A 12,794-nucleotide genomic window follows, 5' to 3' on the forward strand; every position below is an offset into this window, starting at 1 on the left:
TCCTTGACGGCCCTGCGAAGCTGCTTGATAGTATCAGAGTCAATGGGATACCAGTCATACGGTTTCTGTGGTGTGGGGGTAAGGTTAAGAGGAAAGCAGCGAAAAGCACGAGAGAAAGGAGGACGCGCTTGCAGAGGGCTTGGCGCGGGAGTGGGGGTAGGGGGAGCGTTGCCCCAAGGGTTGCCTTGAGGTGTAGAAGGCAGCCAGGGGTTGTTAGTCGGCAGGGTGGGAGGGGCGGCGGCAGCTGCCGGTAGCGGCTCCGAGGGGGAGCTCGCCGAAGGGGGGGATGGAAGTGGGAGGCCCCAAGCGTTGCAAGACGGCGGCGCGGTGGGAGTGGCTAAGGCATAAGATGGTGGACTAGCTCCGCCCTGTGAAAGGGCGGGGTAAAGCGCTTGCGGTTTCCGGCCCAGCTTAGGGCTGACGTCATCGCCGGAGCACTTCCTCCCCTCGATGGAAGAAGAAGGAGGAGGAGGAAGTTCGCCATCTTGGCGAGGCTCAGTGTTATTTTGTTTTTTGGGAGTCACTTCGAGCGCGTTGTTAATCTGCTTGACTAAGGACTCTGTGTCCGAATCGTGGTCTACATTAGTATCGCTGTCTGAATCTGTTGACTGGGTTGATAGGGCCTCCTTGGATTTAATGGGGCCTTGATCGGGGGGAGGGAGCCTTGAAGGCAGGAGCGGACGGTTATTAAGGTGGGGAGCAAGCCGGGAGGGAAGCGTTTGCTCTCATGTTCCATGGCGTTGGTGACCCGATCAATAAGGCGATTATAAGTAACAGGGTCCCAAAGATGGCAAGTGGTGAGCCATGGGTTAAAGGGCAGCAGGAGGTCCCAGTATACTTGCAGCTGCCGGACAGACACCTTACAGCGATGTGTGTCTAGGAGACCAGCCAGAGCACGAACTTGGGGTGCTTGGCGTGCAGATAGACGATTACCCATAGCGGAGTGAGAAAAGAAAAAGGGGGGTTGATTATTGAGTAAAGAAAATGAGGTAAACCATGGTCGCGAGGCCGAAGGAGACGGCGAGAATAGAAGGCAGGAGCCTCTAGTAGCGAGAGCAGTTTGGGGGGGGGGCGGTCGCAAAGAGGCACACCGCGCGAAACAAAGAAACAAAGACACAAAGGACCACAGCAAAGTAATGGAGGGGAAGAGGGAAAGCTACTGGAGGAAGAGTGTTAGGAGGAATGGGGGGGACATAGGAAGAGAAGACGAAAGGTAGTCGGGGGTAAGAGTTAGGTTAACGCGGGAAAGGAAGAGTGGCCCGGGCGCGGAGCGGCGTGGGAGAGGCGGCTCCGGACGTGGAGCGGCGAGGGAGAGGCGGCTCCGCGGGGCGGCGAGGGAGAGGCGGCCCTTACTTTGCAGGCGAGGAGAAGGGGAGCTGGAGAGGCGTCCGGGCGAGCGGGTGGTTTTACTGGACCGCTGCGTGGAGAGGACTTTTAATTCCAGGGGCCCCACGTTGGGCGCCAGTTGCGGTCACAGTTGACTCGTGTGGGGGGGGAGGTGGCAGCCGGTTACCGAATCCTAGGCTCTCAGGATTGCTTGGAGGGTGCCGGCGGCGGGGGCTCTTTCCCGGAGGCGAGGGCGAGGCGGGGGACTGGGCCCGGTCCCTGGCGTAGGCGTGCAAAGTATGGAGGGCGGCGAGAAAGGAACAGGCGGGACACGGTTCTTTTAGGGTGAAGAAGCCGAGAGAGAGAGCTTTATTAGGGGAGAGTACAAGCTTATATCGGGCGTTTAGAGGGCGGGGTAGCTGTAGAGGTTAAAGGCTTGGATTGGTTTTGAGAGGGCGCGGAGGTTGATTGAAAAGGGGCGAGAGTTGCTCCGGTAACGGTGTCTGGCAACAATGTATGCGCACTGGTGGTAATGGGAGTTGCACTGGCAACGGGGAGTGTCCGGGCAAGATAAGGGGGTGGGGAAAAGGCGGTTCCCTCCGGCAAGCCTCCCCTAACAGTGTTATTTTGGGTGAGGAAATGGGGCCTGCCTCCGGCCTCACTTTCCCAGGCCCGGGGGGCTGCGGAGGGCGCTGTCGCCCGTGCCCACCACACTCCCCAGGGGCTGATCAGGTCCCCCAGCCCAGGCCCGCCAAGTTGAAGCACGTAATCAGTGTCCCGCACTTACGCCTTATGATAAGGGGATAAGACAGAGAAGAAAGCAAAAATATTTTCTTTACAGACAAATACAAACATAATCATAACAAAACGAGGAGGAAATATTCATGTCATCATAGTCCTCGTTTCTGTAACTGGTCATGTGGCCGTAGTTCATATTTATCACGACCTTCTTCCACTACCCATTCCATGTTCCCTTTACCCTCAGCAAGCACTTCAGCTGGCCGTGGTTCTTCTCCAAGGGTACCCGGCCTTCCCTTCATTCAAGGGGCTCTGGATCTGTAAACTGTCTCAAGTCTGGGAATTGATTAAGGGGCCGTGACTCTGTTTTTGTAATTCAAGGGAGATTTTTGTTCACGTGGCCTAGAATTCTTCTGCTTATATAGTTCAAACAAGAATTTAGTTGATTGCCCATCTATTTTACTACTTGGTACGCCATGATCCACTAGCCAACACCATAAGTCTCTGCGAGTCATTAGTGCCTCTGAATCTAATCGGAGTAGAAAACAAATTGTAAAAGCCCATTTTAAGATTCCGTTTCTCAAGATCCCACTCTCGGTACCAAGTTGTATTAGTTAGGGTTCTCCTTGGAAACAGAATCAATGAGAGATGTCTCTGATTATCAAATTGTAAAAGTGACTCACGCAACTGCGGGAGCGCACGAGTCCAAATTCTGCAGAGCCGTCAACAAGCTGTCAACTCCAAGGAAGACGTCCGACGAACTCCTCGGGAAACGAACCGACAAGTTTGACGAACTCCTCAGGAAACGAACCAGCAACTTTGACGAACTCCTCAGGAAACGAACTGGCAACTTCAACGAGCTCCCCAGGAAATGCTTCACTGAGCAGCTGAAGAAGAAGTGAAGATTCTCTAACCGTCCAGCTTATAAGCCTCCAACTGATCACCTGGACCAAATCCAGCCAATTGCATTCTCTCACTGTGGAAGCACGCCCCTTGATGAGTCATCAGTCAGCTGCAGTCAATTGACTGATGATCTGACAAACCAGCCCGTTGGTTTATTAACCAGCTTCAAATATCCTCACAGCAATCGTCAGGCCAGTGCCCGCTTGACCAGACAGCTAGGCCACCTAGCCAAGTTGACACATGAACCCAACCATCACAGTAGCCCTATGAACGCCTCCCCCATTTGTTTGGAAATATCACTGGTCCGTGAAACCCCAAAGTCTGGGCACCGGTGGTATAGTGGAACACCACTGGCTTTGGAACCAGCCAGAACTGAGATTAAAAACCAACCCCACTACCTGCTCAAGGTTGAATAGCTATTTAGCCTTTCTGGACCTTGGTTTCCTTATCTATAAAGAAGGAATAATTATACTAACTTTGCAAGGTTTTTGTGAAAGTTGGAGAAAAAATACATAAAGCACCTCACAGAACCGGCCTCCCATAATGGTGAGTGTTCAATGGAAGGTAGAGCTCTGTAAACTTGGACACATCACTTAAACTCTCTGTCCTCTGTTTTCTAATTTGTGAATTAGGGATGTCAAAAGTGCTCCTGGAATCATAGAATCCTTATAAGGATTAAATTATATGCATAGAAGGTGCTTGGCCTGTACTGAGCCCTCCTTGAGGATCAGCTTTTACTATTATCGTAAAATTCCCAGCTACCATTGAGAACGTACGGGTAAGGCCCTTGGCGCTGAGGAGCACACAATTATGAACCTAATCCTCCCTTTGTGGAATTTATAATTGTATAAGGAGGTTATGTCAAAATACACAGATAATTTTGCTATTAAAATATAATTTGCAAAATGTGATCAGTGCTTTGAGGAAGGTAAAGACATAGCTTGAGACATGAAAGATATTCAGTATTGTTTGTTGCCTTAAAAAATATATTGGCGAAGTGCTGTGTGTGCTAAACAAGGGTCTGGCTTCTAGATCCTTAAACTATCTCTTGATAGTTTTTCTGTTATGGCATTGCGAAGAAGGAATTATCTGTAAAATTCTCCCTCCTCTGGAGCAATTCATCCACTAAAATAAGACTTACCTTAATTCTTAGGCCTTCTACCGAATAAAGAGAAAACCCAGGGGCTGGGGCTGCAGGCAGGGGTTCCTGTGGGAAAAGCAACATCTTCACTCTCTCTGAGCTTCAGAGTGTTTACCAGGTGACAGCAGAGAAGCTGAGCTTAGACACACTGATAATATGTATTTATCAAGAGCAGATTTCATTCACAGTCTTAGGTGTCCATGAGTTGGCTGTAATTACATGTGAAATCAGCCTGGTAGATGACAGAGCACTACGGGTAGCTAGACCTTCCTTTTCCTTACCCATCTGCTCTCTGACCTGCTTTCTCGGTTATTCAGTAAGTTGGTGGAAGAGGAGGTCTCCAGCACTGGCAGCTGATGGGGCACCCTGCTTTCTGTTTGTCCTTCCCTAGCTCAGCTGCACCCCATCCCCACTCCCCACCTCCACTCACCCGTACCCATGCAGTACAGATCGCTGCCTGCATGATTCTTTGGCCTCGTTAAGAACAACCCTCTACATAAGCATACTACGCAGAAGGGCCGCTGATTTATTTATTTTCCTTCTTCCACTCTCACCTTAACTCATATTCTCTTCTCTCAATTGATTAAAATAAAAAACTAAAAGTAAAAAAAAAAAAAGCACCCTAAAACAGAGAGGTAGAGTGTTCCTAATTGGTTAGTTTTCCAACTTTGCCAGATTTTACAGAGTCCCTGAGAATATTCTAAATTAATGTTACCAGTATCGTTATTTTTTTGAACCAGTTCTCAGAAGTGGTAAAGTCAAGTGAGCCATGCTGGGAGCCTCAGGGTTGGGGACGCCCTGTAAACCCTGCAGCCAGAAGCCCCCCGAGTGTTGGGTGGGTGGGCCTGGCGGGCGGGAAAGCTTGACCTAGAGTAGGAGGGGCTACCCTTAACCAGGTGGGTGATTTAGCCACCCTGGGCCTTAACTTCCTGGTCAGGAAGACGAGAAAATTGGACGAGGGGCTCACTAAGGCCTCGTCTAGGATTTAGAGTCCCCGATTCTCTTCTTTGGTTGCTCACCTACAGAACATAATCGACAAATTTTACTGCTGTTGAAGTTGGTGTTCTTAAACTAGTTCATCCTTAACATTTGATTAAATCTGTGATTAGTGTTTGCTTAATTTTAAAACTTGTCTTTACTGTTTTTATTATAAAAACCACTTTCTGCCTTATACACGTATTGCTAGTTTTTGCCAGTGGATCCCCTTCTCTCCCTGCTCCTCATCCCCATCCGATTCCATCTTGTTCTTCACAGTTAATCAGCTTTGATGGTTTGGTTCCTGTCACCCCAGACTTTTATCCCAGACTTTTCTAGTTGTGTACAAATACACACACACACACAAATGCATATAGACACTTCTTTTGACTATGCAGGGAACATAGTATACATTTGGTCCTGAAAGTTGTGTTTTTATCAATTAGTATGTGATAGAGTCAAACAATAGAAAACAATTTTCAGTGAAAAGCAAATCTCCCTCAAATCTTGGATCTGCAGTCTCTATCCTCAGAGGCAGTTGTTTGTTTCCTTCAAGAAAATTTCAGTGTACATACAAACATATATATGTCTATATGATTTTTTTTAACACAAGTGGAGCATACAGTCCTCACTGTTTAGCTTCTTGTTTCTTCTGCTCCTTCTTTTCCTTCCTCCTTTCTTCTCTCCCTCCAGTCTCTTTCCTCACTTTCTCCCTTTTTCCCCCATTTAAAAAAAATTATCATTTAACACTGTATTTTGGAGATTAATTCATATCAGATAATTCTTGTAAGCACATATTATAGTGCCTGGCACTTAGTAAGTACTCAAAAGTGTTAATTATCATTATCATTGGAACATAAAGCACTTTCATATTCATATTCTTTTATTTAGGCTGCAAAACATTCCATGGTATGGATGCCCTAGTTCCTTACTGATGAACCTTTAGAATGTTTCCAACTTGGGGTCATTATAAATAGAGCTGCAGTGAACATCATGGTTTCTAATTCTTTGCATAGATGTGTGGAATCTGTAGGAGAAATTCCTGTTCACAGATTGTGCCATTTAAATTTTGATAGCTATTTAGAAGGCAATACGGCAATTAGATGAGCCTGTTTGCAGTCCCTCAAATTATATATGAGATTGCCTACTTCCTCATCTTTTCCAGAACTGTCTTGTCAGTTTCCTAATCTAAGTGCAAAATGATATCTTGTTTTAATTTGCATTTCTTTTACTAGTGTGAAACCAAGTGTCTTTTCATTTGATTAAAATTATTAGCGCTTTTTTCTATGCTCTATATTCTTTTTCCTTCCCTTATTTTCCACTGTTCATTTATCATTTGTAATTTTATTTCACAGATATTTAAAATTTTTATATAGTGAGATTTATCTTTCCCTTCATAGCCTCAGTTTGCAGTTTTGCCCAGAAAGATTTAACCTACTCGGTGACTATTAAAACGTTCTCCTATGTTTTTGTCTAATGATAGTTTTATAATTTTATGTTTTATGTTTAAATCCCTTAGTCATTTTGAATCTGTGCTTGATTTTAATATTGGATTGTAGTTCAACATAAGTTTGCTTGCTCTGATTCTGAAATCCCAATAAAACTAAAGGTTGCAAGGGTAGGTTGTATATAGCGTATAAGACACAGCTAGTTAGGACCCTGATGTAATTAGTAGTTTCTACATTTAAAATTCCTGTGTATAGTTTGTCCTGTATAATTCCTGTCACAGCTACTGTCATTTTTTTTTTTTTTTTTGAGGAACTTCTTTCAGATAGCAGAAAAGCCTTCTGCTTTATTGACAATTTACCAGTAATTTGAAACACAGAGATAAGCATTCTTGGTATTGCATTGGTTAAAAGCCATATATTTAGCCCTTTTATTAATGCAGCTCAGTGTCTCTCATTTATCACTACTTCATGGTCTCTGAAATGTGTTCTTAGTGATGGAAGTCAAGTAGGAAATGGAAAAATAATGTTATTCATTTGACTCAGGAAAGTATGGCATTCTGGTATATTGAGAGAATTCATTCATTCATTCATTCATATCTGAAGCCATTAGCACTGCTCACCTACCCTGGTTGAGGGATTTTATGAGTTTTCCAACTGCTGTCTGGTTATGGGGGAAGATTTCTACAGGGTTCATTCTACTGTTTTACTAGCTAGGCAGCTCTTTATTTTTTTTAATTCAAATTTTTAAATCAAAATTAGTAGCAGAAATTGTGGATTCATGGGGCCCTGATTTTCCCACCCAAGGAATGGTGATGCTACTGCTTGATTCTATCAAATTCTCAAAAATTTTTGAGTTTAAGCGCAATGTTTTATATTCCTGTTTCAAAAAAAAAAATGTATCCATAAATCTAAAGCATTGTTTTCATTAATGATTTGCTAATATTACTAGAACTAGGCAACTGTGACCAGGACCAGTATAGCATCTTTAATAAAACAAAGGCCCCTTAATTAAAGAATAAAAACTACTAAAACCAAATAGTTGAGGTAGCTTATTTTTGCCCTCAATTTTTGTTTTGTGTCAGATAGATCTATTTAAATGTTTGTTAGCTTTCTCAACTCCTGCTCTTCTTTTTGATAGTTTTTTTTTCCTTCAGTATTTCCTCAATTTTGATTTTTAACACACACACACACACACACACATGCAAAACTCAGCCTAGAAGAACTTGTGTAGCTTGTTTCAAGAAAGATAATACGTAAAACTTTGCATTTAGTCCTGACATTTTTTAAACCATCACTTATGACTTGTGGTGGCAAAGATGTATTAGGAAACAAAGATCAGAAAAAGGTGATGTAACTGGCCCGAAATCATATAGATAGTGGCCAAACAGGTCTAAAACTTGGGCTTTTGGACTCCTAGTCTGGTGCACTTCATAGAATAACAAATAAAAATATCTTTTTTTTTTTGGTAATTTTCTTTTAAGATCAGGCAATATGTGTAGTTAATAAACTGATGGTAATAATGTTTAGAGCAAATCTGTTGCATAAAGTAGCATTTTACAAAATATGTTAATAGGTGTTCACATGGAAGAAAAAGGACATTATAGAGAACCTTTTTTTTTTAAACTTTATTGAAAAATTCAAGCAAACAAAAAAAACCCCCACAACATTTCAATCAAAACAAACCAAAGGATTAAGAAAAACAAATAACCTAAAATAATTACTTTGCTTCCAACATGTTCCTACCATACCCCAAGAAAATTAATAAACCATAATCAAAGGAATAAGAAAAACAATCTAAAATAACTACATTGCTTCCAACATGGAGAACCTTTTTTAAAAAACAAACAAAAACAGCACTCTGTGGGGTGGTAACAGAGTATTTGTCCAGGAAATACTCTGAACACTGACGCCTGTAACTTGAATTCTAAGGAATGACAGCTAGGTTGCCCTGTTGTCAGAAATAGTTTAAATTTTGTTCACTGGGAGGAAAAAGTGCATTTAGCCACTCTATTTCTCAATGAAAGAACTGGTGTAGTTGCAACATGTCAGTGTTTGTAAGTACTCGGTTGTATTGTCAAGGTACTTTGCTTGAAGGATCAGTGAAGTTGATGGTCAGAGCAGAAAAGGAGAAGAATGCTTGTGATCTCTTCTGGATATTGTTGATTGGAGTCTGTAAAAGTCACAGCTGACCTGGAGAATTAACATAAGGTAATAGATAAAACGAGGTCATTCACCCACCGTTGGACCTTAACAAGATGTCTGCAGAACGCAGCTCGAAGGGGATCGAAGACAGAACCTATTGGATGATCTTGTAACTCGAGAGAGACTGCTTCTGGCGTCCTTTAAGAATGAGGGTACAGAACCCGATCTGATCAGGTATGATGTTTTCACTTACAGGGATTACTTGGTGGGTGAAGGTTTATTTGTGGAGATTACAGCTATTTCCTGAACTGCTTAATTTCTTTAACTAGTAAAATATATTCTGTTCATTTATAGTGTTTGACTATAATTTTCCATTCAATTCCATTTTCATTAATTGCCTACATTTAGTAAACCAGGTTTACCGAATGTTCAGCTGAATTCCATCCAGGGTTGGTCATACTTAAGGAGAACACAGACCATGTTGGAAAACTTCTTTTGCATTCCTTGGTTGACTTTTCTGCTTTGTTCGCTGCCTTTTAAACTCCTGAAGTCACTTACTTGACCTGCCAGTGCAGAAAAATGAGTTGTTTTAATTGGCACCTTAGAACATTTCTCCTACTAAGCCTGTTAGTCCCTGGCTCCCGAAGGCAGAGGAATGCGACAGTTGGATTGTTCTCACTGTTCTTTGCCAACAGGCGATGCACACTATACAGAGTTGACAGCTGCTCTTAACTCAGCTCTGCTGGAAAACGCAGAGAAGTGGTCCGGCTTTCCAAGGCTGAGGTTAATGAGCCATAAATGGTTACATCTTTACAATTGGCCTCCCCCTGCTTCCTGAACGCCCTAAAATTCACTGTGGGAACCATGACAGAAGGAAGTGAGTTTAGGATAGAAACTCACCTCTCACCCCCTTCCCTACTAGGGATGATGCTTTCATTTGGGGAGAGGCAGCATGTTTCTGCCTTGTTCCTAGCTAGGAATAATAGGGTTTCCCAAGGGCCATGGTTTTTGGCCTGGCTCCACCTTAGCGGACCCATCTTAGACCAAAGAAACTGGAGGTGAGGGAGGTGGGAGGGTGGGTTGTTTCAGGTGATTCTGGTAGGGAGCCTGGATTGCCAGTCACCGCCCTAGGGCATGCTTAAGAGGCAGGAACGTTTTATCCCTGTTGTTTCCAGCCTTTTCACAAACATGATACAAGCTTTTTCCAGAAAGAAGTTATGAAATATAGGAAGCTAAGTAGAATTTTAACTTGTTTCTGTGGAGAAGTGAAACCACAGCACCAGGGAGGAGAAGTGATACTCTCTTGGCAGTGTCCTGGGCAGAAATCTGGAATCAAGGCAGGAGTTGACAGTGTGCCAGTTCACTGTGGCTGCAGATATTTCCCTGGTGGTATTCAGTGCCTTGGATACGGGGGTGAAATAAGTGGATGAAGGCCGTGATCCAGGATTGGTGACAGGGCCCAGGTGAGCAAGGGAATCCAAGGTGAAAGGGAAGTACCGTCTTCAAGAAGGGCCCTTCCTTTGAAGGAAGAGGTCTTTTTAGTCAGGAAATGACATAAAGGGCATAAGAGGGAGAGCAGGTTTCATGGGGAGAGTTGATAGTCAGAAGGGGGAGAAAATTTATTTAAATACTTCTCCTTTGTATGGTGGAGGTGATCATTATAATAAATGGTAATAGTTACCATTTGGTAAGAATCTATGTGTCAGACTCTGCTTATTGCTTGTCATTAATTGTGTCACTTAATGATGTTGAAAGGGTCAGTTTATGAATTAGGTCTTTGTGGGGGTCTCGCCTATCACCCCTCTTCTCTCTTATGATATTATATCTTTACTATTGAGAGTATAGCCCCTAGATGAGTAGGATTAACATCACCTGGGAGCTTGTTAGAACTTAGAACCCCAGCCCCCTCCCCAGATTTACCAAATCAAAATCTGCATTTGATTTTACCAAATCAAAATCTGATCTGAAGCGCCTTAAGGTATGAAAAGTATTGCTCTATTGCACTGCTCTATTTCACTGTTCTTAATTGTGGCACTGTGCATCCAAATCACCCAAGAGGCTTAAAACAAAAAGAAATACAGGTATTCTGGACTGCAGACTTGGAGATTCTGATTGAGTCCTGTGGGGCGAGGCCTGGGTAGAAACTTCCTAGGTCGTTCTAACAGGTGACAGAATTGGAACCTCCCTTTATGTCATGGTGTTTACTGTTTGTTTTCTACGTGCCAGTCGCTAGGTTAAGCTCTCTCTGTGCATTTGCTCAGGAAATTTTACAAAAGCCTTTTGAAGAAGGTGTTACTGATACCACCATTTTACAGAAAAGAAACTGAGGCTCCAAGGAGACAAGTAACTTCCATGAGCTAACAAGTCTGAGAGCTTGGATTTCTTTCAGCTCTCAGACTTGTAGGACTTTCAGCTCTCAGACTTTGTAGGACTCCAGATCTGAATTCTTAACCACTACACCATGGAAAGAGCTGGACCAGGAGCTGAACGGGCTCAGTTCTATTGCTTACTAAGCACTCAGACATCTGGGCTTCCCCACTGACCTTAAAATGGGGCTATGTGTTCTGCCTATTTTTCATTGTTGTTAGGATTAGATGTGGTGATAGATATATGAGAGGCTCTGTAAAAAAGCTTACAAATGTAAAATGTTATGGGAATGCTGTGCCACCATCAGGCTAGTAGCGAGCTCATGCTGCCCCTGGCTTTCGGTAGACTTTCTGTCCCTCTCTGCCTACCCCTGAGTGCTCTCGAGGGACCTGGTCTCCTTGACAGTGTTGCTCCAGGTTCCACACCTGGTCATCTGCTCTCCCGTTCTCCCCTTTCTCATCTCTGTTCTCTGCCCCCTTTCCCCTGTGCACGGCTTGCTGCCTGATGTCTTAATAGAAAGCAGGCTCATGTTAATTCTAGCAATGGAGTCAATGGCTGGCAGTGACTTATCTACTGGAGGCATTTTAACTGAAGCCTCTTTGAGCCCTAGGATTTAAACCAAAGTAAATTAATCGATGGGAGAATTTGGGGGAATGGGGCAGGTTAGAGCTGAGGGGTTTTTGGATGGAGGTCTTCTGAGGCTCTCTAAAGTCCTACCACTAGGACTGCCTCCTAGTCCCCGTCTGTGTAAGGCTGAGCCAAATGGTGGTCCTAAAGTGTTCCTTTCTGGTGGCTGGTTGGGGTGGCACGAGGACAGAGAGACCAGACTGAGGAGAAACCGAAGCAAAGATAACTGGAGTCCTCAGGGTTTGAAAATAATTAAGGTAACTGGCCAGACACATTCACAAGCTCTCAAGATGAAACTGGGGCAGCATGCATATCATTGTGTCTTTTTTGCTCAGGAACAAAAGTCTAGAATAGTTCAGAGTAAGCTTCCCAAAGAATTCTGTTTAAAAAGTATGTAGAGGAGAGAGGACTCCTGAGGAGTGATTTGAGAAAGATAAAAATGGAGGTAACAGACTGTGATGGTCCATTCCAGAGGACATGAAGTCTGGGCCAAGACAGAGGAAACCCATGTGGCAATTGGATAGTGATCACCACGAAGAAAGTAAATCACTGCGGGTGGAAAGAGAAAGGAGGATGATGGGTGGCCTGGAAGGTGACTTCCTCAGCTGCTTTGATTGGTTAATCCTTGTTGGGCTTGGATTGCTTTAGACCCATTTTACCTCCCTAACAGGAATATGCTTACATATACTTGTCCAAAGAGTGCATGTCTCATAGACATCCCTGAAAAAGCAGACAAGATAAGACCGTTCTCAGATACTATGCTGAAAGATCTCTGGGAAAATGTGCTCTAGGGCTATGGAAATAGACACCTAGATAGTGTGGATCCAACTAGTTAGGGAGGATAGCACCACTGTGGGCTTACTAGAGACAAGCCATAAGTGTATGGATGAGCCAATGAATGAATGAAAAAAATATTAAAGTCAAATTCCAGCAAGAAGAGCCTCTTAGATTTGAGGTCATTAGTCTTTGATTCCACTCACCCGCTTATGTCAGAGTATTAATTTTGCCTTAATATATCCCTAATCCCCACGCTTTTTTGCCTTCCACCCCAGTGTCTCAATCCTTGATCACTGTTTTCTCGGACCCAGCCTTCTGAGGATCTGAACTCAGTTGTAGATATGACCAAT

General features: G+C 43.8%; 1 protein-coding gene across 5 annotated transcripts in view; it reads left to right on the plus strand.

Moving 5' to 3' along the window:
* STX8 (syntaxin 8) overlaps positions 1-12,794 on the plus strand; it is a 295,182-nt gene that overhangs the window by 31,702 nt on the left and 250,686 nt on the right. For 3 of the 5 annotated variants that reach the window (XM_037807925.1, XM_037807923.1, XM_037807921.1), the window contains exon 4: positions 8,797-8,907. The exons of the other annotated variants lie outside the window; for them this stretch is intronic. In XM_037807925.1, the coding sequence (XP_037663853.1) occupies positions 8,797-8,907 (111 nt within the window). The remainder of the gene's footprint in view (positions 1-8,796; positions 8,908-12,794) is intronic. 5 annotated transcript variants of the gene reach the window in all.

Source organism: Choloepus didactylus, chromosome 18 (genome assembly GCF_015220235.1).
Source record: "Choloepus didactylus isolate mChoDid1 chromosome 18, mChoDid1.pri, whole genome shotgun sequence".
NCBI classification, from domain to species: Eukaryota; Metazoa; Chordata; class Mammalia; order Pilosa; family Megalonychidae; genus Choloepus; species Choloepus didactylus.